The sequence below is a fragment of the Brienomyrus brachyistius genome, chromosome 22 (assembly GCF_023856365.1).
Source record: "Brienomyrus brachyistius isolate T26 chromosome 22, BBRACH_0.4, whole genome shotgun sequence".
Classification (NCBI taxonomy): domain Eukaryota; kingdom Metazoa; phylum Chordata; class Actinopteri; order Osteoglossiformes; family Mormyridae; genus Brienomyrus; species Brienomyrus brachyistius.
In genome coordinates, this window is record NC_064554.1 from 12,562,356 (window position 1) to 12,589,056 (window position 26,701).

General features: G+C 47.0%; 1 protein-coding gene across 11 annotated transcripts in view; it reads left to right on the top strand.

Moving 5' to 3' along the window:
- rbfox1 (RNA binding fox-1 homolog 1) overlaps window positions 1–26,701 on the top strand; it is a 178,011-nt gene that overhangs the window by 148,274 nt on the left and 3,036 nt on the right. For 8 of the 11 annotated variants that reach the window (XM_048990438.1, XM_048990439.1, XM_048990441.1 and 5 more), the window contains 5 exons: window positions 3,131–3,184; window positions 10,097–10,229; window positions 11,914–11,953; window positions 15,201–15,265; window positions 26,398–26,473. In XM_048990438.1, coding sequence (XP_048846395.1) covers window positions 3,131–3,184; window positions 10,097–10,229; window positions 11,914–11,953; window positions 15,201–15,265; window positions 26,398–26,473 — 368 coding nt within the window. Of the gene's footprint in view, window positions 1–3,130; window positions 3,185–10,096; window positions 10,230–11,913; window positions 11,954–15,200; window positions 15,266–20,622; window positions 20,676–26,397; window positions 26,474–26,701 lie in introns of all 11 variants that reach the window. The other 3 variants (XM_048990434.1, XM_048990435.1, XM_048990437.1) reach the window with 3 other exon arrangements.

Below are 26,701 nucleotides of genomic sequence, written 5' to 3' on the forward strand. Positions count from 1 at the left end.
GCACCGATGGGACGTGACAAGTCTGCGATTAAGTTGCTTGGTTACCGTAAGCGTCGTTAAAGTCGCATCTACATCCAGGTTCTTCACACTCACGGCTTTCTGCCGCAGTGCCTCTAGTGGCCGCTAAGCAGTCGATCGCGATCAGATAGGTCCGATTTTTCAGACATTCGTAGATGATCGCAATCGGTCATCAACTCTTACCATTGCTACCCAGTAGCTCCCCAGATTATTATTATTTATATTAATATTATTATTATAAATATTGCCTATCTGGACCCATACGTGAAACAAATTGTTAAATTTGATAAAGTAGAAGTTATTTTCCACAATTTTTTGTAACAATATTGCAGTTTGATAGAGAAATAAACCAAGTGCCGTCTCACGTCATCAATACACAAGTGAAAAGGGAGACTTAAGAACCAAACAACAGTACAGAAAAGACCGTGGGCTTATTTGTCGTCATTTAAAAATGAAGTCGGGGCAGTAAAAGTTACTGCATGCTAACATTTTCCAAACTGTGCAGACTTTTCTGCCAAAATATTAATGAGTGCAATAATTCTGGATTTTCCCAAGTAAAACAGGTCATGTTTCTTTTTGCTATTCAGCTCAGGAGGGTTCAGATATTTCCCAAGGACTGAGTCAAGGAACAGATCGATCACACATACTCGTGTGAAAATAAGTATGTTCATCGTTATTCTGACCATGGGTGTATATTAGGGGTGGGGGGTGGTAACCCCCCCCCCCAATAATTAAAACCACCAAGTACAACTCCCTGGTCCCCTCTAAATGGGTGGAGATCTCAAGCCGCCCTCAATACTCAACCCAAAGTTACACCCTTGTTGCTGACTAATATATTTTTTCCACTAAAACAAAATCAATGTTTCGGTATTGGGACATTTTAATTAGCTACACGAATGCACCAGTGCACTAAACACATTAAACCAATTACATTTGTGAAATGAGCACTTTTTTTTTTCCTTCTGGAAACAGGCATGTCAGTCATCTTTGTAAGAGAAAAAAAAGAAATTAGGAGTGTGAATGAATGAGTCCAGAGCCTAGAGAGAGCTTCAGAGCTCTAATGTGCTGTAATCAGTAGGGTATGAATTTACATGTTTTATGCATTTTAATCGTATAGCACTACAGCCAAACAATACGAGTCTTTTGTTGTATCCTGAAAGACGGCAAATGAGCTAATTAATTAATATTCCTCATCCATCAGTGCTCACGGGCAATTAAACACCTTCAGATGGGAACCTTTCTTTTGAGTATCTTCAGTATATTGAATTATGGATTTATGGCGGGAAAAGTTTACCTTCGTTTGGAGTCTTGTAGGAGAGGCTGGTCTGCACTTCGGCTCTCCAATATCCTGGGAAAGCGCAGAGAATTAAAAGCGTAAATCAGACGCGTGGCCCTGGAGGACTCTGGGACAGAGAAGGTGTGGATTCGCCAAGTGTTTAAGCTAAACCCCTCAAGCGACAGCTGAGATTTTTCTTAGCAAATACACACAAACGCATGTGTATTCTGTTGGCTTTTGCGGTATTATCCTAATGCGAATGTGTGTGTGTTCCATGGATTTAATCCTGACAAATGATATCATGAGATATTTGAATGTTAAAATGGCATAATGCTTAGGACAGCATTGTAGCTTCACACTTCCAAGGTGGGGCTTCTACATGTTCTCCGCATGTACTGCAGATCTCCTCATGCAGGTCGAAGACATATTGCTGGGCAAAGCGGCATGTCAAAATCTGATTGCGCGTGTATGTGCACTGCGATGAAATGGTATCTCATTCTGGATGTACCCCTGCCTTGTGCAGCCTGCTGCCCCCCCCGATGGATGGATGGATTGATGGATGAATGGATGGGTGGAAGGATGGATGAATGGATGGCTTTTTTTTTTTTTTTTTTACTGTTTAACCTAGTTCTGTGACCTGGACGTTTGTGGATATTTGAAAATGCCCGAGAATTTTAATGTGTTATGGAAATAACATATTAATATTAAGAAAAGATTAATATATAAATGTACCATTATTTCATATACTAAGGCAGCTTCGAATTTCTCTCCTTACATAAACTTGTAACTATCTTTTTACAGACTAATAAGAGGTATAATAAATGTTTAAATTTAATTCATAAGTCATTCCAAGAGCAGTATTGTAAAGTAAAAGTGTGCTCAGCTCCTGACTGCTCTCGGGTCGGCTGTGTGTAACAAACACTACTGCCAAAAAAAGCCCCCCAAGAAAGGCTTTTAAATAACACTTGCCCCCCCACCTTCATGAAAAGGATCTTCACGGCACCCCTGCTCCCCAACCGCCCTCCTTGTGGAAATTTGTCCACCTCCCCAAATGAAAGCCATCTTTAGTAACACCGCCCCCCCCCATAAACCAAGATGAAGCAGCTCAGAGCCTCAGGTCACTGAGCCGGAGAGGGCAGGTAGGCAGCTGCTGGTGGCAGTGGTGACCTTAGCGCTTAAATGCTCTCTGGGAGGTCGGCTGTAACCCAGATGTAGATGGATGGATGGACGGATGGATGATCACATGAGGAACCTTCCCAGCTGGCATGGTTGATCAATAGGCTCTTGGGAGATGCGGTGATTTCCACCTGTCACTGTCGCAGGGTCTCACCCTAAGCCTGCTCAGATGGTAGGGATGGTGTCTCCCTCCCCACGCCCCCCCCCCCCCCCCCCCAAGGCCCGACCCTGTGTCCCATGGACCTGGCAAAGTGAGGTTTAATCGTTAATACTTCCATGATGGATGGACGTCTTGTCTTCGATGGCCCGTGGAACGTTGTGGGGGGCAAAGAGGGAGAGTGAGAGTGTCGATGAAAAATGAGAACACCATCTGATATCCTGTGGGATTTTTCCCTGGGCTGATTTCTGAACCCATTAGAGGAACTTAAAGTTTGAGCGAGATCCATCACACGTCTCCTCAACCTTCTTCCTTGCATCTGATGGATGGATTCCCCCTGACTGCCCAGTGTCTCTATATGACCTGAATATGCTGACGGCGTGAGCCGATTCCCTGGCACACAGGAGAGTTCTGCTGTGTTTGATGGCTGTCGTTTTCCTTCCGTTAAAAATGAGCAGAATTTCAGGAACGTGGTGGTTAAGGTGATGTTTCTCTGTCTCCAGGCTGGAAGTTGAATCCCGTGGTGGGTGCAGTTTACAGCCCAGAATTCTATGCAGGTAAGTCACAGACAATCCCGGGGAATCCTCCTTGTTATGTGTAGCATGCGTTATTTAAGCATCGAACACCTCAGGTAGCAGAAAACTTTAGCTCTAGACGTGCGATCGCCATTGGTCTGACCACAGGTAACATCAGGGGTGTCTCTCAATACCAAGAACGAGAGGATCGTACTTGTGGTCTTGGCAAGACTGGTGTTACTAACCTGCCTTCCAAGAATGAACTTGGGGCGCAATGAATCATGGGATTGGTCTCGTTTGGCGTGAATGCAACTGATGTATCCTTGATATTTGGGGCGGGGCAGGAACGACATCTGAGGATTTTTACCATCGTCTTGCACTTCTGTTCTTGTGCATGTGAACTGGTCTTCGGTAGTAGAATATGATGTAAAGCGGGTATACGAGAACACAAGTATGGTCAAGAACGCATACTGAGGAACACTGCAGTTGTTTTTGTGCAAGTGAAGTCACTGCATTCGTACGGTGATGCCTCATGCAAATTCTCTGTCTCACCCCCCTTTCCGGCCCTGGAATGTGGCAGGGCTTTGCATCAGCTTCTAGTCCAGCGTAAACGAAGAAGTGACAATGCACATGACACCCTTTAAGAGTTTTAGCGAGCGATAAGAAAACCATCTGGATCGACGTGCCCCCCGGGGGCCACGGGGCAGGGGTATGGCAGGCCGGCACGCTCACTTGATGCTTTAATTACTTCCATAACGGCGGGTCGAGGAGGTGGGACTGGCAGTGTGCTTATCCAGACGCGTGTAAATGATGGGTCTTGAGGATTAGCACAGGCCAGATAAGGTGTTAAAAATGCCTTGCCCTGTTTGTGACCCCACGGTGATGGTGGTGTGGCAGTGAGGGCGGATAGTAGATCAGGGCATGTACCTGCAGTTCTGCGTTCCTCCTCAGAGGGGCGCTGCCCCTGGCCCTGAAGTTTACCTACCCAGCTGTTGTGCTGTGTGGAAAGGGCAGGACACCTGTAACGATTGGATGACTGCGTACAAACACCTTAACCCCACACACACACGCGCACTCACAGACTTTATAAACCTGAATGTGCAGCGGATGGATGGATGGGGGGGGGGGGGTACGTTAGCTTTTATCAGTGAGCTCATTACTCACCCTAGCCACCCTAATCCGTCCCCCCCACCCCCCGCCATAATCATGCCCTGCCATTACGGTGAAAAATATCCAGATTTTATGATTCTGGGAACAATGCAGAAAAATGAGAAGAAAAATCTAATTGTCACCTTGTACAAGGGCACCAAGGGGGCTTTGAATATATTTTGTAAATTAAAATCAATATTTTCCATTTCTTTAGACAATCGTTTTCCTAATTCAGTGCACAATCTGTTAATTGTGAAATGGCACGGTATCGATTGGCCCCCGTCTCTGCTGTGCCCCCCTGCTTCCCTCTCGCCCGGAAATGCCCCCACCGCCTGGTTCGTTTTGGCCTCGGCTCGGATGTTAGTCCCTCAGTAGCGCCTGATATCATTCGTTTTCTTAGCATCTGAGCCTTTTAAAGCAGATCCTTCTGACTGGATTGTCAGAAAATTGTGTCATAACATTTTAAAAATATTGAACCTGTATTGTTTACGGTGGAAGACAAACTTATCTGTAAGTCTGTCTGGAGGGTGACCGTCGAAACCTGTGAGCGTGTGACTGTATGACAGATCTTGCGATCGCCCCCAAAGCCAGAGCTTCACTGCGGGGCGCAAACGCATCATACATCACGTCCAGCGGCTCGGCTCTGTTCAAATAACGTGTCGGCAGAAGCTATAAACGGCTAAAATTGAACAATATTCGTATTATACGGCACTCAAATTTACATAAGTCACTTCATCCACTGAGCACTTGTGGAGGGAGAGTTGGAGGAGGAGAGGGAGAGTGAACATTGGGCAGGTGAGGCGCAGCAAATGGGCGACATGGAAACATGCCATGCAGGAGGATTCTGGGATGCCCAGAAAACACCTCAGTGAAGGAACTTAATCGACTGAAAATTCTCCAGCAAAAAGGGAAATGTAGCAACTCAGATAGAGAGGTCTGTCATCCTTTATTATAAAAACAGTGTTTTCAGTCATTAGCTAAAGAGAATTAACCTGTATATAGAGCAGCATGCAGCTGGGGGCCTGAAACCTGGGAGAAATCGGGATTATCAACTTTCAACGTTCAATCCATCAACTTAGTGGCCTGAACCTGATCCGAGGGAGCAATTCTCATATCCTAGGAGGAGAAAAACCAAACATGGCCGCGCTTCTAAATCCCGCTTGGACATCTGCCTCCGCTGCCCACAGAGCACCCGCAGGATAAAGCCACACGGCTCGTGGTTGGGTCGGCTTCCGGCGCCCGGGGTCGGCCAGGGTGCAGACACGCGCCAGGTGAGGCGTGTTTCGGATCTAAAAGACAGTGGCTCTAAGGCAGCCATCCGAAATGCGGGGGAGTGAAGGCGTCGGGCCCATGGCGAGCTCTCGGGACGCACTGGAGACACGTTAGCAGGCATCTCTGCACACAAACGATCGTTTGAGTGTCAATGTCCATGTGCAGAGAGGGAATCATGGTCCCGTTTAACGCTTTTGGTGCCAGAGTCCAGCCCTGGATTTTTTTTATTCCATACCTCTGGACAGCTATGAAGTGGAAAAAATATCTTTAAAAAAAAAAAAAAAAATTTAAGATCCTTTTTTTATTCGCACCTGGAAAATTCCGTAGGATTTCAGCCCGGAATGGCAGCCAAGGATGACTTAACTTCCTTTGTACCACGGAGGCACGGAGGGTTAGGCAGTTGGTGGTTTGCCAGCGGGGATGGGGGGGGGGGGGGTGCCTGTGTGCTCTGAATGCGGAGCTCGGGCGTGGTTGTGTGAAATTCACCTCCTGAAGAATCCCCGGGTCGATCGCATGATATTCAGAGATGCAGAGACGGGGGCGGGAGAGCAGTTCAGATGTCATAACTGCCCCCTCCATGCAAAGCAGGAGGCGTGTGGAGCTACAGGGCGCCCTGTTCCCCAGCCCCTCAGCCTGCTGCTACTGCAGAACGACTGAATGCTTATAGGGCAGAAGATCTTCTAACGCCCTAAAACACGACCAGCCACCAAGCCGAAATGATTTTAATAATACCTTAATTTCATGCCGGTTTAATAGGCGGCTCAGGGGGGGTAGCACTGCTGTCTCACACCTCTGCATTCAGAGGTTCAAATCCCACCCCTCATGTCGGAATGAGTGATATCTGTAAATGTAGGATGTGTGCCCTGTGATGGATTCATACCCCAACGTGGGTGAACCTGGTGCTTGGGGTGGCTTCCAGAGTTTCTCTGGATAAGCTCTTAAAAGAATTAATAACAGAATTTCCATGCACTTGGAGATATCCATCCACTACCTAGCATTTAAAAAGTGTCGTTTGGCCGGCGTATTGGCTATCGTCACGCTTTTTTTGTCAATATAGACTAAATTTATTTGCCACATATCGTGATATTTCTGACGTGTAGGGGTACGCACCTCTGGCTCTGGTTCTCCGAATAACGCCGTTTTTTTGCATATTACAAACAGCCATAACTCACAGGGTTGTATGTGTCTCTGATTTACACTCGGGTCCCTAGTGACAGTGTCGCTCCGCAGCCAATGCAATCGGCCCAGGAGTCTCCCACAGATCAGCGGTGGGGAGCAGCAGCCAGTGGCTAATGCATGATTAAACTGTCTGATATGCTTATTAATCACCTTCATTTTTTAACTTCAATGCTTAATTTTCTGATTAGATGTGCGTTAAGTTCTATAATTAAACTAATAGTTTAAATGAGAGTAGAGTTGGGTAGTTATTCATTCTAGGGACTTCACGGCAGCCTAAGTGTTATTAATTAAACCAGGGAAAAAGGAGTGGAATGTGTTTAAATGACGTTAAATCGGTACCTGAGAGCGATTTCAACATCTGTGATGTGAAGACTCTTACGGATTAAAAAAGGACAGTAAGCGTTCGGCTTCAGCAGGATCGGATCCCTTTGCATATTACGCGGTTTTCAAAGCCGTTTATTTACTTCCTGGGAAGATGGAATAGGCATCATCCATCAGCGAGCATGCTGTCTGCAATCCTCCGAAATTAGCCAAATGGTGCCTTTGCCCACGCCAGTTCCTGGCGTATAAGTGTATATTATTTTATTTATCATTCTATTTAAATAGGGGCCGTATCTAACCAGAACAGAAATATCCCACAGTATCTGTAAGAGCATATGGAGGAGTCAGGTGGCTTATAGGGGAAACGGTGTAACATAGGGTGCATAATAGTGCAGGAAGACATCAGGACCACAGTCAGCGCTCGTCCATCATCTCGACTTTCTAATAAAAAATAAATAAATAAATGATAACGGCATCTGGAACCAAACAATCTGGGGCGGCAAAGGAGGCAGTGGGCCGATCCTCGTACTTTATTGGGCGTTTGGTGTTATAATAGGAAGAGGGATTAAACAGCTGTAGCCGCATTAAAAGAAACAAATGAGGGAAGATTCATTGGGTCTTTCATTCCCATAATATGGCCACAGCTGGAGATTCCATAGCAGCAGCGAACAATGGCAGGAGGCCACCCCACCCCCCCACCCCCCCCCCTCGGGTAATTGGCAGTCTATTTCTAACGTGAATGCGGGTCCCAGCTAGGGATGAAGGACGCCGGACCCGAGGAAGGGAAGCAAGAGCCAAGTCAGGGATGAATCTCATTAAAATAAAGTTTGGGGCTGCTGTCAGATATGAGGGGATTATACACACACACACGCTCTCTCACACACACAGACAGAGAGACACACACATGCTCTCTCACACACACAGTCAGACACACACACACGCTCTCTCACACACACAGACAGAGAGACACACACATGCTCTCTCACACACACAGTCAGACACACACACACGCTCTCTCACACACACAGACAGAGAGACACACACACGCTCTCTCACACACACAGACAGAGAGACACACACACGCTCTCTCACACACACAGACAGAGAGACACACACACGCTCTCTCACACACAGACAGAGAGACACACACATGCTCTCTCACACACACAGTCAGACACACACACACGCTCTCTCACACACACAGACAGAGAGACACACACACGCTCTCTCACACACACAGACAGAGAGACACACACACGCTCTCTCACACACACAGACAGAGAGACACACACACGCTCTCTCACACACAGACAGAGAGACACACACATGCTCTCTCACACACACAGACAGACACACACACACGCTCTCTCACACACACAGACAGAGAGACACACACACGCTCTCTCACACACACAGACAGAGAGACACACACACGCTCTCTCACACACACAGACAGACACACACACACGCTCTCTCACACACACAGACAGAGAGACACACACACGCTCTCTCTCACACACACAGAGACAGACACACACACACGCCCTCACACACACACACACACACACACAGGGACACACACACAAGCCCACACAACTCTCTCACACAGACACACACACAGACATACACTCAGACACACACACGCTCTCTCTCACACACACACAAACACACATATGCATATGTGCTGTTTTTTTTCAGCGTGGCCAGAACTGAAGTCGGCTCTCCCTAAATTATGCTCTTAGCAAAGCGGTTATTTTGCAGAATTACGCAAAGTGGAAAAGCTGCCAGCGCCCCCCTCCCCCCGCACAACACGGAGCCCGTTTTCCATGTGCTCATGGACTTTGCTGACTTTTCCATGTGTCCCAAATCCATTTTCCCCCAGCAAGACCCGGACTGACCTCGGGATCGCGGCTATGAGTCGAGGTAGAAGTTGTGCTGTTGCACCCTCGAGCTGAGGTACTTTAGCAAAATTGCTTCGGCGCAGATAAATTTCACTGGATTCGCCGTGGGGGCAAAAGGCATCGCTAAGCATGCGAGTTAGCCGCGGCGATAATTTAGCAGCGATCTAACGAGACCCACGTTCAAGTGTAATAAGTGTGAGTAAATGCAATAAAGCTGGGGGCTGCTTCTGTCAAATGGGGGTGTCTGCAGTGGAACGGAGTTTCCGTGCGAGGGGGTCCCACATCCCCCGCGAGGGGAGACATATGGAGCCGCTCCCCGAGAACCGTCCACACAAAACAAATGAGAAAAATAATGACTCCATAAAAGGGGCTGTGTACGCTTTACAGTTGGGGTGGGTGGCGAGCCCACCTCCTGTGGTGGCCGACATCTGCTCCCTTTAATCTCTTCCGCTCCCCCGTTAATGCCCCCCTCGCTGGTCTCTCCCGGCGAAACGCGTTGCCATCCTGCGCTCCGGCGTCCGTGTGAAATGAAAGCGCATCATCCAAGCTGTTTACCTTGTAAATATTAATGCTCAATATAGCCGCGCTGTTTACTTTCTGTGGACCCGCGCTGCATATCGCAGACTAGATTTGAAACGTGTACTAGATGCCCTGCAGCTATCTGCAAGTATCAGTCACTGTTTTTTTAATTAGGCTTTTATTTATTTTCCGGCAGTGTTTTGCTTTACTTTCGCCCTCTTAGTGACAGTTGTTATGTTTTGAAGCGTTATCCCACCCTTGGAAATTGTGCCTTTGCCTCTTCAGTCTTTGAGAAATAGCTGGACACTATATACAGCCCCTCTAGTTGCACTTGCAAATGTAGACCTACATAGCAGCCAAGAGAAATTTCTGCGGGGCCAGGTTAATAGTTAACAGTAGACAGTACATAAGGTGAGCCATCGTCTCAAATTTATGTCCTGCAAGCTAGTTGGACGTTTAAGCTGAAAGTTAGTATATTAATTCAGTGATAAGCTCTGGCATAGTGTTCTTACTCTGTTTCCCTGCAGTAAGTGGCTAGACAGCTCCCTGCTGGAGGTGTGAGGTTGAATCCCCATCTGAATGCCCCCCCCCCCCCCCCCCATGTCCCCTGTAGTGCCAGGCTTCCCGTATCCAGCGGCGACGGCAGCAGCTGCTTACCGGGGGGGCCACCTACGAGGCCGAGGGCGCACCGTCTATAACACGTTTCGGGCCGCAGCGCCTCCACCGCCGATTCCCGCCTATGGAGGGTGAGTATTGCGCCCCGCCCCTACCACCCCCACCCTCCCCCCCCTCCCCCCAGTGACCTCTCCCCTGCCACCACCCCTCACGAGAGCTTTGCCGGGCGCGTTGTGGCGCAGTGCATGCTGGTCTTGCCTCACCACGGAAAGCCACGCAGCATGTGACGAATCTGAATGCCTGAAGATGTGCACCTTGCAGTAAGTAATGAAAAATGACTGTAATTTGTACTGTCACGGTCGGTGGCTGTAAGCATTCTTAATGTCACATGTTGTTATGTAAATTTTCTCTGAGAATGGATGCAGCGGGAAACACGCAGCTGCAAATGGTGGAGGACTGATTTCATTTTTTTTCCCCATGTTTATGGGTGCAAGCATCCGGTGCTTAAGGAGGCTAGATGGAGTTAATTCATTTTAAAAACATCTAAATGATCTTAGCTAAATCTACCTTCTTATCCTTTATCCTCCTGCGATATGGATAACATAATTTTGCAATAAAATTATTTAAAAGCATTTTTTTATTCTAAATTCCTGTGAATTACCCATTAATATTGCAACGAACCAGTGAAAATTTTTAATAATTTACAGTTCAGAATATTTCCATAACTTTAGTAAAATTGTGAAAACCTGATTATGTTAACGCATGCCTGCGATCAAGCCAGAGAATTAGCATTTTACTAATTTGGATGTTATTTTAACTTTAAATTCCAGATTAAAGCAACGTAAGCTTCATTTCTTAAAAAGTGAATAGTTCTGTAATAACAAAGTTCGTACGGAATTCAACTTTCAAGTTTGACAGCATTTTTTAACTTGATTGCTCGCCAGAAGCATTACTCATTAGGTAATTGAAGAAACTGGTGAAGTAATTAGGTTATAGATAATTTTGAAGAAATACTCATACTGTGAGCGATCACTAATCATAGTTAGGGCCACATACTCCGCAGTCATAAATCACATTTGCCAGATTGTGACGTGGCATTTAAAACTGTTATGGAGGGGAGCACAAGCAAACATGTCCATCTCCTGCGAGTCCTGTAGCCTTATGAGGGGTGTTGTGTTATTCATACAGTTAAAAAAAATGGATGTAAACTGAATCCCACGCATGAGTCGGTGTCACGCTCCTCGGTGCCGTGTATGGGCACACGTAGGTGTGAGCCAGTGTGCACTGTGAGAGCACGGCAGCTTACTCAGCCGTCCATGGGCCTGTGATCTCCATTTCTGCGCTGTACCGGCCGTCGAAACATCTGGGCTGCGACCCAGGCTTTTCACCGCATCAGTGTGGATTTATCGGGGAGGGGGCGCAGGCCTTTCCCTTAGGTTCAGAGAGTGCTGACACGCATGAGTGTGTTCGGGGGCGCAGGATGGAAGTCCTGCAGTATTCCCCCATAAAATCCCCCCAGAAATCTGTAGGCATTACTAAAACGGAAATGGGGTTGCACTCGAGCTGGAGGATGAGCCGTTTAGCAGATTAAAGCAGGGACCCACTAGCCTCCTTATCCTCGCCAAACGAGGCTTGCTTGCCAAGTCCTTCCTGTGTTTGGTTTCTGCTGTTCTGTGTGTTGAACTAACCTCGGCGATGCAGGGGTTGGTGACGCTTGCATGTGGACATGCACTAATATGGATGTTTTTGTTTTGTTTTTGCGTGTGTGTGTGTGCGTGCGTGTGTGTGCGTGTGCGTGTGTTTGCATCTCTGCAGTGTTGTATACCAGGATGGATTTTATGGTGCAGATATTTATGTAAGTATGACTTGATGTGCATGCTGTTTACCCCCCCCCCCCACACACCACGCCTACCCCTGCACCTCACCCTCCTTCCCACACCTACCTCCCAACCCTTTAAAATTTGCAAACTGGTATCTACAGTTTCTGTGTCCTTAAATTTACTGTAAGTGTTAAATCTCCATTTATTTTAGCACAGAAACGCCACCCTCTGGATTTTATTATTGCACAAAGTACCTTAACTCACGGCATCTTTCTAGTCAAATATTAATAAGTTATCCGCTACACCCGTGCTGCTGTTAATCATGAACTGGAGCCAGGTCCCTGGGTCGTAGTTAGAGCAGACACCTTTCCTTGGGGTCAGGCTCATGGTCACTCTGAGCATGAATGTTCCTTTTGGAGTCTCTGGGTTTAGTCTGCTAGTGGTTTCCCGGCATCCCGCCACTGCCGTTCTGTTTGCTAATGCCTTGTTTCCTGATTTGCGGGTTTCCGTACCAGAGGTCTTGTCAAGAGTGTTAAGGTCTTGGTTAGCTGGCGTCTTGTTTCCAGGTTTGTCTTCTGGGTTAGCCGGATTCGCACCGCCATGTGCCGTGAGACTGCCACTTCGTTTTTGGATTGCGGCTGCTTCGTTTCTGTATTTTGGCCTCGCTTTCCGGTTCCCGTCCGGGAGCTGCGCTTTCAGTCAGCAGCCTTGAGCCCAGCCACTTGCCTTTCTCTTACCGGGTACCATTTGGCAGGATGTCCGACTTTGGACTTTGCCTGTTGTGGTCCTCGATAAATGCATTTTAACTGGTCATAACATCACCAGTCATACATATGTTAAAGATAGGTTAAGAAATAGTGACTGCCGGCTCAAATATGCAAGAATGAGAGGCAGGTGCTTTTTGGAACATTTGTTCTGTAGCAGAAAGCTCTGCTACTGGTCGGGCAGCTTTGCAGCGGCAATGACAGAGCTACACCTGTGACCTGAGACATGCCTTGGTGATCTTGACGCTCAGATAGTCGTAAGACCCTGGAGCAGCACGTGCTCTCCTGGCCACCCTATGATGGTAAGGGTCACGTAGCGTCTTGGGCTCCTTGAAAGTTGAACTTCACTGCGCTGATCATCAGTTTGATTTTGGAGCGTAACCTGTAGTGAGTGTTTATACTGGAGCCCAGCAGAAGGAGAGGATTTGAAGTACAGTGGGAGCAGGCCCCCAGGCCCCCAGGCCCCCAGGCCCCCAGGCCCCCAGGCCCCCAGACCCCCAGGCCCCCAGGCCCCCAGACCCCCAGGCCCCCAGACCCCCAGGCCCCAGTCTGTGTGACAGACTCAGGGTTTAAAGCGCGGTGATGATCCCACAGTGCCAGAGCGTTGAAGATGAAGGCTTTGGCTGTTCTCGCGGTGCCCCCCGCAGACTCACCGGCCGCAAAGGGGACATCTGTGGGACGCTCCCGGAATTGGACGGGCTCTTGGAAACATTTTGAAGTCCGGCGACTTCAAAATGCCACATAACCCGTGGGTGCCTGGCGCGTGATTGGACGAGCCAGAGAGTGACCGGACTCACGTGGTGCTAGGTGACGGATCTGCGGGAGACGCGCCCCATCCTGCCATTAGCGCCGGGTTGCCCACTGTGCACGGCAAGACCGATCGCCGACACAGACGGTGCATATTCACTGGTAGCATCCAGAGAGCCGCATTTACGTTTTTGAGCGGGGCCCCATCAAAGTAAACGTGGTAAATTTTTGATGAGGTTGGGGAAATTGAGTTATGGCAGATACACATTCAGGCACTTGCGGTTCTGGAGCCTGGGGACAGATGGGGGGGGATCTACAGCATGACGCTGATGGTGTTTTCTATATGGGGGGAGCTTCCATGGCACCAGACAAAACTCTCTGTTGCTGGAAATGGAGGATGTGTCTGTTCCCAGCCTCAGCTTCCGTACAGAGGATGGTATTGATATATATCATTTATGAATATGTATAGATATTAACGTGCTGAAATCTCAGCACTGTCGATCTGAGAGGAGCCGTCCCAGGTCCGTTGCCTTCTTGGTGGGGTGCCGGACTCAGTTCTTCTGGGACTGGATCGCCAGCCGGCAGCTTGCGGCCGTCTTGGCTCGACATCACGCGTAGAGAGTGGCTTTTCACCTCTTCCAGTTGCCTCGTTTCCAGAAGAGGAGGAGACCGCGAAAGGCATGTCTATGAGACGCACGTTGGCGTTTTAAACCTTGATCAGGATTCGCAAATAGGTCTCACCTCGTCCTGATGAAACACTAGCATTCGGAGGCCAGGCTGCTCGAGGTGAAGATAATTTCGCCATTGGACCACAAGGCTAAACTGATTCGCTTTGATAATTAAAAAAAACAGCGAAACATTGTAATTAAATCGCGCCAGGTCCAGACATATGGCTTTCACGGTCTGCCGCCTGCTGTCGACGGACAGCATAGATCCCCCCGTAGAGTTTATTGCGGTCACGCAGGCGCGTAGGTGCAGACGTGTGAGGAGTCGTGTGGCAGGTGGCACTGCCGCCTCCCACTGTGCCCCACCGAGTCTTCAGGTGAATCATTCTCAGGGTTTAAATGATCTTGAACAGGACAGGGGTGCGTTCCTGAGGGCTTCGGGAGCCTCGACCGCAGGCCAAACCATCCCATAGCGAGAGCGGCCTGTTTGTTGATCTGATGTGCCGAGACTCCGCCTCCCCTGGTCTGCGGGACCACAGCCTACCCCCATCTGATAGGCTAGGCACAGCGGCCCCTACCCCCGCTCGCCGGCCGGCCTCGTTTGTCCCGTCTGCTTAATTGAGCAGCTGACGTGACTGTTGCGCATGATAAAATTAGCCAACTGTTTCCCCCGTAATGAGATTTGCATAATTAATTCAGAATTTCCTTAACACCTTTAACAAATGTGCCAGTGTGATTACAGTGTTGTGGGGCGGTGGCGTAACAAGCAGCCCAGGCTCTCAGCACCTCCCAGGCCGGCATATGCTGCCGCTGGCAGCTGGATGTAATTGCCGCAGTGTAGCACTGCCGCCGATGTACACCTTCCCCAACAGGAGGGGGCGCCACCACATCCACTTTCTGTTATTGTGAATGATGTTTGGGCATTTAGAAACAAGGGCTTGTTATGTAGGGGGTGATCCCTCCCCCCCCCGCCCCTCCCAGGAGTACTGAAAGCCACAGGGGGATTGTTACGCTGCTGGGTGGGGTTGGGGGTGGGGAGGAGGCTGGTCATCACAGGGCAGAGCAAACATGCGTGTGTGTGTGTGTGTGTGTGTGCGTGGTTTCAGGGTGGTTACACTGCGTACAGATATGCCCAGCCTGCTGCTGCCACTGCTGCTGCCTACAGCGACAGGTAAGAAATGCCCCCCTCCCTCCCCGTCGCACCCGCCTCACCCCCGCCACAGTGCCCCCACCCGGCCCGCTTCCCGTCTCCGCGCCCCTATGGCCAAGCTGCTTTATCGGCAGGACGCCATCTCTCGATCTAGACAGAGACCGTCATGAGAGCAGGGCAATAATTGGCGGATTAAATCAGCCAAGATGTCACCCTGGTTGTAATTGGCAGACGGGAAGCCGCCGGAACAAAGGGGCAGTTGCAGCTGGAAAATGTAGTGGAACGGACTCCACACTCCTGTAGATAAAGTAATAAGACGTTTAGGCTCCAGCGGGGGAGGGGGGTGGTGGGGTCGGGGGGTCCATTTTGCAGCCAGAGCTGCATATACCCGACACGCTCCCACATGTTTGTACCAATGAGTCAAATCCACACCCAGGGAGGAAATGCCCTCCCCATAGCTGTAAGCCTAAGGGGCGGGCCTTACCTCATCCATGTCATCTCTTTCTACTGCCCAGCTCACACCCAGGGAGAATTTCCAGCCAATGGAATTCTAGGGTTTAAAAGAGTGTAGCCAATTGGAGGACGTCATTGACATTCCACTTCTCTTAGCCAGTGAGGGCCCATATGCAATGGCTGCAGTGTCCTGACCAATCTCTGACACCGATGCTGTACAAATTCACAGGCATGGAAATTCTTTCCCTTTGACGGCATTACTTTTTGTAAATGTAATTATTATTTTTCAGATATAGTCTTACTAATTCATTCTAGAAAATAAGATATATTATGGTTAAAAAAATACATATATTGCCCTAATAAAAAAAGAATAACTCAGTAATGAGTTTGGTTAAATATGTAGAAGAAGAAGTAAAAGTTAATTTTAAATTTAGATTCACACATTGCATATTTAATTGTGATACATTATGACTCTTTAAACATTTAAAGTGCTCAGTAATGTATTATATTCTGTTAATATGGTTTCTAAACCACCAGTCCTATGTTCTCTGTACTTGCTGCAAGGCAAATTGGCAAATTGTACTCCTCTATTCACATTCAGCTTAATTAGCAGGGATCCACTGAAATTATTCACTTTATTTCATGCTTTTCTTTTCGTAAGTCTGCTTCTTTTCCATTTTTGTCATATTCTCAAAACATTCATTAACTTTAGACGATAGTCAATAATGTTCAGCAACTTGTTTACATGTTTATTGCAGTCCAGTGCTCAATTAAGGACCATTTTTTTTTTAATTGTCCAAAATGTCTGCCCTTTATTCATCTTTATTTGGTGGAAACAAACCCTTTTGTTGAGTTATAACTGAGTCTCCATGAGGGACACCAGCCTCTCCAGTGAAAGGTGCGGCGACACCCCGACGAGTGTCCTACCCGAACCCCAGATTGTCCCCTGCGAGGGGTTGGCTGGACGATTTGTAGGCAGTGCGCTGGGTGCCGTGTGATGCAGGCAGCCACTCGCTCGGTCACAGGGACACAAAGCCGGGTTCAGGTTGCACGACCGGCCCAATGAGCTGCCACACCATGCCTTGCCTGGGCTGTTGCTGGGCTTGTTTGCAAGCGCTAAGACTTAGGAACGGGTCACGCCTGCTCTCAGTTTCCGTCTCCCCCCCGGTTACTGCGCTCCACCCCCACCCCCTGTGCATGCGAGGTCACTTGTGGGTCGTTGGGTTTCCCTGGCTGTTAGCATGCATGCCACCTCGATATCCTGCATGGAGACTGTTAAGGACTCGTCCAAATGTCGGCTGACGGGCGCTATGGCAGCAGGTTCTGTTTTCGGGAAGTCGGGCCGTCCCCCGATGACTGGACGGCGAAGGTACACGGTTAGTCTGTCCTTTGAAGTAGGGGGCACATTGTCAGATGAATTTCGGAAGTGCTGTTTTTGTGGCCAGATTGTGGGTCAGAGGCTTGTTTGTACGTCGGCTTCAGGATGACGCCGTTTGTTAGTGCTTTACAGTCCGGCATTCACACTGTTTTTTTTCCCCCTCAGCTTTTGTCGACTTTTGTTTTATTTTTCTCGCCAGTTTTAGACCGATGCACATTTGGCCTCGATATCTATACGTTTTTTCCAGCATGCTGGTTTTTTTTCAGTTTCTTGCTGTTTATCAGTGCTTTTTATCCCGCGAATAAAACATACCATCACTGAATATTTTTAAATGTATTCAAAGTCTTCGAAAGATACATATCTAAACTATAACATTCCGTAATGTTAATATTATTTTAGGTATTCAGATTTTTGCTAACTTCGCCAGCTATTATCACCCAGGTTTTTCTCTAGCTTACCGTTCAGTATCTGAATTTGGCTGCCTAATGTCTCGCCAGCCAGCAGGAAAACTTTGCCGCTGTTTCACGTGTCTGCTCACTCCACCCTCTTTTTGAGCTGCCAATCAGATTACACTATGTGAGCGGGCTAAGAACCAGGATGAGGAGTAAGGCAAGTAGCTCACAGGCACATGACAGAACCTGTGAAACTGGAGTCAGATCCCTGCTGATTCCCCTGCCACCCTCAGCTGGACCTGGCTGACGTGCTCTGCCACTCAGAGCTATCAGTCAATATCAGCCAATGTGCTTTTCCCCAGATTTCCGAGTTATTTATGCCATTCTAAGGATCTCCTCTGGGCTTCTCTCCTGTCCCTCCGTGGTGCCCGTGGGGATGAAGCAGAATCTTCATTATGTTAAGCAGCGTTCTTAGACGCTGTGAATGAGCAGGTCTGGCACACACTGGGCGTCTCATCAGTGATGTCAGCTGAAAAATATTTATATAAGTCAAGGAGAGCCTATTGATTTTTTTTTTTCTGCTTGTGGTATTAAATTTCACCCAAACTTAAAATTCCTCACACACCTGTGAAAGAAGCAATTTGTTTTAATAATCAATACAGTAATTTTCCATTTCCGACATCGTATTAATTAGACTTCTGCTCAACACCACACATTCAGTGCTGTGACCTTGTGTTAGTCCTTTTTTTATTGTATTATGTACTTCTTGGGGTTTTGGACCAGAATATAGCCTCCTTCAGTTCTCATGTGATACCAGCTGGGCTGAGCTGGGTTTGGTTGGGCCAGATTCGCTCATGACTTTTGCTTCCCCTTTTAGCCAGGGTTCGAACACAGTGTTTCCTAACATGATGCCTGTACTAATATAATCGCGTCTCATTCTGTTTCGGCCATCGTCACCCTCCCAGGATTTATTTATGAACGTCCATTATTTGTCACGCCCCAGGAAGATCAGCTAGCTGACCTCTTCCCTGTCCTTGTCCCCTGATCAGCCATCGCCACACAACGCTGGATGGGCACAGTAACGGGGTTCCTGTGTGTAGTAGCCTTAATGGAAGCTGTAGGCTGTGGGTGCGAGAGCAAGTGTCTCCCCCTAGCAGGCGGAGCAGAGAATGCAGGGGCTGCCAGTCAGCTGACAGTGCCGTAAAGCATCGTCTTGGGCTCCTGCTACTGGCGGTCTGTGTTGCCGAGCTGATATCCATGTCCAAATCATCATGGCAGCAGGCTGGTCGCTTTGCTGTAGCTGTTAGAAAACCTGTTTAAATTCACGTCTATAAGTCTCTCGACAGGAGAAAAACCTTTACATTTTAATGACATTTAATTTATAGAGAAGAGAAAGCCTTACTTTACCCTGACCTCTCTTATGACAGGCAAGCCTTGCAGGCAGATCGAAATGACAAAATTTACCGTTAATCTGTATTTTCTGGCCTGCTAACCGCTAAGGGGCGGATCTCGCCCGTGTCACATGACCGTATGACAGGCGCAGAGTACCCAAGCAGCACACCTTTCAGTTAAGGGCAAGGGCAAGACAGACACCATCAGTTTTAAGTTGCAACACAAATGAACAAACTAAATAATCATGCATAGTGATGTCATTGTTGCAATCACTGGTTTGTAAGAACAATAACCTGCACTCCCCAATGTTTACATTGCTTATCCTCCATTAAAAGTACTACATGGAACATTAACTTCAGTATTTAAAAACTTTCTCACAGGAACATAGAAATCTGAACACAGAGCTTATGTGTAGCTTTTAAGTTATATTTATCGCGCACACAAACATACACTGCATAGTGAAATGCCTTTCTGCCTGTTTCCAAGATCGTGCACAAAAGGAGGTAATGCAAAGAAAAGCAGAATATTATAAAAAGATAATATGACTAAAATAAAACAGCAATCAAAATAAGGCCGTAAAATAGCACAATAGAAATGGAGAGCAGGGGCATCGATATATGTACAAAGAAAGTGAGGCTGACGCGCTTATTCATTTCAGTGTTGTCCCACCACATGCATGCCCCCCCCCTTCCCGTAAGGAGGCACTCGCTCGGCCCGTGGCCCCCGTCCGCTGGCTCTTCCGAAGGTCCCTGGAGGGTCTTTCTGTCTGTTGCCAGTTCCCCTTCCATGAAGCCGTGACAGTGAGCATGCTCTCTGCGGTGCATGGGTTCGTCTGTGCATTGACGCCATAGTCTGTGCTCTAGGAAGTGCATGTTGGTATCACACGGTATTGTGTTTCCGTGGTGACGATGTGTCTTCGTGCGGCGGGGTACCCGTCACGCTACGGGCGGTGATCGGCATAGCGCCACCAAGGGGGCCGATTCAGTATGAAAGCTTCACCGGGGTCGACGCTCTGCACCAAACTGAACGGCTAAATCACCGTCTAATTGGGATTGGAGCGATCAATTGTGTGCCTGGAATTCAATGTTAGACCCCCACCCCCACTCTGACCCTGTAGAAACGTAAAAATTCAGAAAAAACGCCCACCTGCAGGCTTCCTGACTTCAGAGTCGTCGATAGATTCACATTCACACGCATGACCACGCAGCTGTGCGGCTGTGCTAGTCGATTATGTCTCCTACACCCTGTCAAAGTATAAACTAATAGGAAGCTTGTCCATCGTTTACTGCTCTGCAAACTTTATCAATGATGAGAGAAAGAAGCAGAGATTGAGTCAGCTCTGCGGGGGCAAGCAGTAAAATCACAGGCTCCCCTTGTCAAGATGTGCAGACACCTTCCTGCACATGTTCTGCAGGCCTGAACGGACCTCTGGACTTGGGACTGCTGGTGAGAGAAGCTCTTTTAGCTGGTGAATCGGCCCCTGTCTCCCAGGGAGGAACCCGGCCCCGGTCATGTGTTCTGTGCAAAGCTGTTTGTTTTATTGCTTATTGTCGTTTTTTTTTTTTTCTTCCTTTCTTTTCCGTTCTTCGTTTCCCTCCATATGAGTATTCCAGTGCCGCATGTCGTTGCTCCATATCTAAGCGTGGACGGCCCTTCGTGTGTGTGGGGGCTGCTTATGATTTGAAGTCTATTGACCGTCGACCACGCCCCTCTATCAATCCTCAGACAGCTAGCGGTATTGTGAATTTTATCTTCTCTTGCAGAAATCATTTCGTCTTCGTTGCAGCAGATGAAATGTCTTGTAACACCTCTTCAGGTAAAATAAACAAACGAAATGAACAAATCACCCCCCCCCCTTCCCACTCTCCTGCTGCATCCACTCGGGATTCTGCATTTGTTTATTATGATTTATCAGTTTTTTTTTTCGTTTAGTTTGTTTTGGTGATGCACCCAACGCGAGAGCTTCTCCTAACAGTCTGTGAGCAGCTTTCTTATTATTCTTACCCCTCAAAAAGCCAGTATTACTTTCCGTTTTGTCTCTGAACGCTGTTTTTCTAGTGCATCCATCCACAGTCTGTCCATTATCCATTCATCCCACTTCGTGGACAGGCCACCTGTCCTTAAATGAGGAAATAAACACACAGGCACAGCAAGTTGGGGGGGGGACTTGTATTAATCCTGCCTCTGTTTATTTCTGCTTTTATTTTGTTACGGTTAATGATGAAGGTGGCTGGTTGTGTGGCCACGCCCCCCATTTTCTGACTGAGCCTCACCACCAGTGCCAGTGCTGCTCCTGTTGCCGTTCCTCGTGATTTTGCTGACTCAGCCTGATCCACGCTGCTTTAAAGCCGATGTCTCACAAGCTCGCTTTTGGTGACGTTCTGATGTTTAATCAGAGGTTTGACCCAAGGTCTCGGGGAACCTGAGAGATAATTGCACATTTTAAGATTAATTGGTACACTTGCCCACCTCCCATCTCCCATGATGCCCTGGGCAGGCCACTACTAGGTGCTGGATATGCTTGACGATTGTTTTGAGATAAATCGGCCCGATATCTGCAGTGTGGGTTTCCATGTTGCCTCCTTGTCAAGAGTCTGTTCTCACTCACTTCTCATAAGATGACCATGCATTTTTGAAATGTTTTACATATTAAATACAGTGGAAACTGCTTTTACTGATCATAGTTATAGTGATCACCCATTTATATGGTTCAAAAAGCTTTAGACAGAATCATTCCGGTACAAATACTGTTCAAATAATTCGCTTGTAGTAATCAAGCACTCCGCTTACAGTGTTCATTTAAGGTCTTTTTAAACATGGCGACATTTGGGAAAAAAAATTAAACTGCGATAATTCTTTTTTTTTATTTTATACTTTAATTGCCCTACTTTGCCTTGCATTAACCCATCCGCTTCTGGATAGCTACCTGAGGCTAATGCTGCGTGCGCCGAAATCATGACGGGGAAAAAGAAAGTAATTTTCTCTCAATTACAAATATAGTCTCATGAAAGCTTATGATAAACCGCCAAAAAACGACCGAGACACAGCAACAAAACTACAATTAGTGCTTTGAGACAATGTAACATTTTGAAAATGCTCTGTATAAATAAAATTTAATTGAATATTACGTACAGTACTGTACTATATTATAGTGTATTTGAAATATACTCAGTTCAGTATTTTTAATTAATTTGTACAGTACTGTAATTTGAAAAGCGTTTCAAACAGCTGTACTGTATTTTAAAATCGTCAATAAAATTAAGCAAATAGCAACAATGTCCATTTTATTACCTTATATTCATGTAATAATTATACCAATGTCAGTTAGACGGTAATCTGCCTGAGGCATAAAGCAGAAGAAAATAATCGGTTATAATGATCATCTGCTTATAATGATTAATTTCACCCCGACGGACGTGATCACTATAAGCAGTTTCCGCTGTATAAATTAATCTAACTAATCAAAAACTTACACTAAAGCTCGAATGATATATATCCATATATTCTAAGAAATGCCTTTATTTGAACTGTAACTGAATTTTTTACTAAATGAGCCAGTATAAAGTTTCGGATTTGCAGTAATGCGTTTTAAACACATCTCATTTCTTTTTTGAAAATGAAGATGACTTATTATTACACAATTTTAAAAACTTCTATAATGCATGTTGTAATTGAGTTGCACTCCGTTTTTGTAAAATAAACAAACAAATAAATGAATAGCTTTAAAGGATGTGAAGTTCGGTGTTTGTGGACACTTTGCGATTCTATGACTCACTGACTAATTCAGCCTGTAGTATTTTTTTCTGGGTTTGGGGACATAGGGGGATTTGGAAATAAACACTTTCTTTCCCTTAAAGATACCATACCCACTGCTTTTACCTTAATCTTAGGCCCTGAAGGCCCTGCTCCGTTTACTGTGTAAATGTTAGCGTTTGTCGCTAAGACAAACGTCTGGAGCGCTGCAGGTTCATGGGTCTGTGTTGACCTTGCGACGAACCTTCTTCCTCTCAGCGGATCGTAAGGTCGAACGAAAAGCCTTTCAAACACTCAGTAAACATCACTGCTGTGCAGGTTAGCTTATTTTGTCAGAGACAGCTGTGTTAATAGTGGGCAGAAGGGCCCGCCTTGCCTGGGTGGGGGCTAACCTTGGGAGCCTTTCTAGACCTCTCTAACAGTAGGGTTTACCAGCTCGCCGTCTGATCTCCAGGCGCCCTTAACACTCATTAAAGTAGCCGTGCAAACAGAGATAGTACAAATCAAACAGCGTATACCCAGGTACTGGCTGTACAGTGCATAACAATGACCAAACTAATCTACTGTGGATTAACTTCTTAATCAAGAGCCAGTAAATATGTAAAGTAGGTCATTTATAAGCAATGCCCTGTGCTCTGATTGGCTCTTATCTGGTCCAAAACCCAGGGAAGGCCCAAAAGAAGCGATAAACCATTTATCACATGAACTTCTGGGATCACTAAGCCGTCTGTCAGTCAGTCGCCAGGAGACCACACCGGAAAATCCAGCTTCCCCTAACAGCGGTACCGTGCAGCGAAGGGCAGGCCCATCCAATTTGTTTACGTTGGAGAAGCTTAAAAGTGTTTGCCTTTATTACTGTTTATTTTGGTAGCTTGGGTTGTTTTTATTTAGGTATTAGGTATGACCTCATGACCCTGACCAAGATAAATAGTATTAAGATGGACGGATGGAGAGGTGGATGGATGAATGGAGGATGAAAGTATTAAAAATGAAATAGTATGTGGATGGTAGTTAACATTTAATTGTTACAGACTTGTAAAGCTGTTAGTGACTCCTGTTTGGGAGTCGTTGTGCAGCGTTGGGCCGGACATGGTGTGATAGGTCACTCCTTAGCACTGCTGGTTCTGGAAGCACAAACTCCAGAGGGAGCTGTTGCTGCAAACTGAGCTGAAGCCCCATGCACCAGACTCAGACCCCCTGCAGCGACAGTGAAGGCATGTGATAGGAGAGGGTCAGCCTACGTTGGGGGTATGTCACAGGCATACGATGGGGGGGGGGGGTCACCCTATGATTGGGGTAGGTCGCAGGCATACGATGGGGGGGAGGTCAGCCTACGTTGGGGGTATGTCACAGGCATACGATGGGGGGGGGTCAACCTACATTGGGGGTATGTCACAGGCATACGATGGGGGGGGGGTCAACCTACATTGGGGGTATGTCACAGGCATACGATGGGGGGGAGGATCACTCTACAATAGGTATAGGTTACAGACATATACTGGTGGTGGGGGGGGGGGGGGTCACCGTATGATGAGGGTAGGTTACAGGCGTATGCTGGGGGGGCTCGCAGTAATGCGATGGGGGGGACCCTGTGATGGGGGGAATAACCTTCTGATAAAACGATGTGTGTTGCTGGAAAACCCACATATGTTGTGTGCAGTTTCAGGACCTGCAGACTTTGCATCATGTGATGCAGGCAGGACGTACCGTTTCATCTTTAGATTGGAAAACACTTTGCTTTCATGAAAAAGGGCAGCTGCCGCTTGCGAATGTCAGGACATTCTTTAAGTGTCGTATAAACTAGCTTCCTGTGTATGTATTACGATATGAATTAATATCGCAAGATCACAAAGCTTTAATCTGAAGGGAATTTCATTATTTGTGATGTGTCAATTTGTACTTTTCCCTAGTGAGGTATAGATTAAGTGACATTCTCTCTTGTAATTTATGTTTATTTGATACTTTGATTCGTAGCAACTGAAAGTAGAGGGAATGGTTATAGTTTATGTGTGCACTACCTGGGATTCAAACCCGTGACCTTCATGTTGTTAGTACAATGCTCTTCATGTTGAGCTACAGGCACCTTCCGGTTGCCGCCACACCCTCTGATGACACCGATGCAGCTGTGGCAGTGGGCTGATTTCTGTACTGATGTCATTCTCTAGGAGAATGGATATGGATACAAGCCAGCTTGCTTCCCTCACACCTTTACAGAGGAGAAACACTATATCAAAACGTAACTTAATCTAAGGCACTAAAATACAATGTAGTCTGGAATCAGCCAGCTAATAAAATCTGAGTTGGCAAATGATCTGAACATGGTCTTCTGGAAAGTTTTTGCAAGATATCTTTCCTGCTGTCCTCTGAATTTGAGCCCTGAATGGTGTTTTTCAAAGCTTGGGTGAAATCTGACTTTGTGAAAGGCAGATGCTGATGTTTGTTTTGTGGTTTGTTTGTAACCAGCGCAGGAGTGCTACTTTTTGTAGTTTGTTTGTAACCAGCGCAGGAGTGCTACTTTTTGTAGTTTGTTTGTAACCAGCGCAGGAGTGCTACTTTTTGTAGTTTGTTTGTAACCAGCGCAGGAGTGCTACTTTTTGTAGTTTGTTTGTATCCAGCGCAGGAGTGCTACTTTTTGTAGTTTGTAGTTTGTTTGTGACCAGCGCAGGAGTGCTACTTTTTGTAGTTTGTTTGTATCCAGCGCAGGAGTGCTACTTTTTGTAGTTTGTTTGTAACCAGCGCAGGAGTGCTACTTTTTGTAGTTTGTTTGTAACCAGCGCAGGAGTGCTACTTTTTGTAGTTTGTTTGTATCCAGCACTGGAGTGCTACTTTTTTTAGTTTGTAGTTTGTTTGTAACCAGCGCAGGAGTGCTACTTTTTAACCAAGGAAACAGTAAACTAGTATCATAACATTATTCATTCCCTATTTGTAAGAGCGAGGACCTGCTTATATCGACGCAGAAATGCAGACCTCAAGCATGTTAAGGTTCTTTATTGCCGCAGAGAATCACTCGGCCATCCGTGATCATCGTCATGAGCCCCTCGGGTGCCGTCAGGGTTAAAGTAGAGCCGCAGCTGTGACGTTAGAGAGGGTTAAGCGCTGATGTCTTCCAGCCAGCCCCGACCTGTTACACATGACAAAGGATTAATATTCTTTTCTATGAAACACTTCACTGTATTAAACCCCCCCTCCTTGCCACCTTAGAATCGCTGTCTTCTGGGTCAGCGCGTATTCTGGTTATTTTGTCAGTGTTTGGGCAGCTCAGACTCATCCATTTTTTCCTGAACAATGACCGATATTTCCCTCTTTTTTGTTTCTCCTTGTTTCTGTATATTCTGGCCAGAACACCCATCGACCGCATTGCTTGCTCTGTGTGTGTCTGTCTGTCTCTCGCTCTCTCTCTCTCTCTCTCTCTGTGTCACACACACACTCATACACATAAAGTTGAGCTGAGTTAAATTTCACTTAGGCTGGACGGAAGTCCTGAAAAAGCACCACATAGACAAATAAAAATGGTGACAAAGAACAAAAAGAGCTAAAGGAGAGCAGCGAATCGGTAGGACACACTTCCTGTCCCTGCTGCGTTCTCTCTCCCCGCAGTTAGTTCTGTATGTGGTTGACCTCTTGTCTGTGTTACAGTCTCTCTCTGATTGTGGAAGGAAAATTCCAATTGAGCTGCTAATGCATACCTCCCTCTCTCCCTTTCTCTCCACCCCCCTCTCCCTCTCTCTCCATCCCCCTTTCCCTTCTCCATCTGTCTCTGTCTCCATCTCCCCCCCACCCCCCAGTTACGGACGAGTTTATGCTACCGATCCCTACCACCACACACTTGCTCCAGCAGCCACCTACAGCGTTGGTGCCATGGTGAGTTGCTGACACGCCCCCCTCCCCTCTCGTTGCCCTGTTCTCTCACTCCTCTTCCTTTTTGCACGCTCTCCTCTCCCACTCCTCCCCCTCCCTGCTGCATGGATTTTATCACAGCTGACGTCTCCTCACTTTAACTTAATTGAATTTGTCTCCTTCGCTAACGGCAGCTGAAGTGCTGCATTAATCCTCCCAGTAAATGTGATAAATGCCTTAATTTCTTGGCAA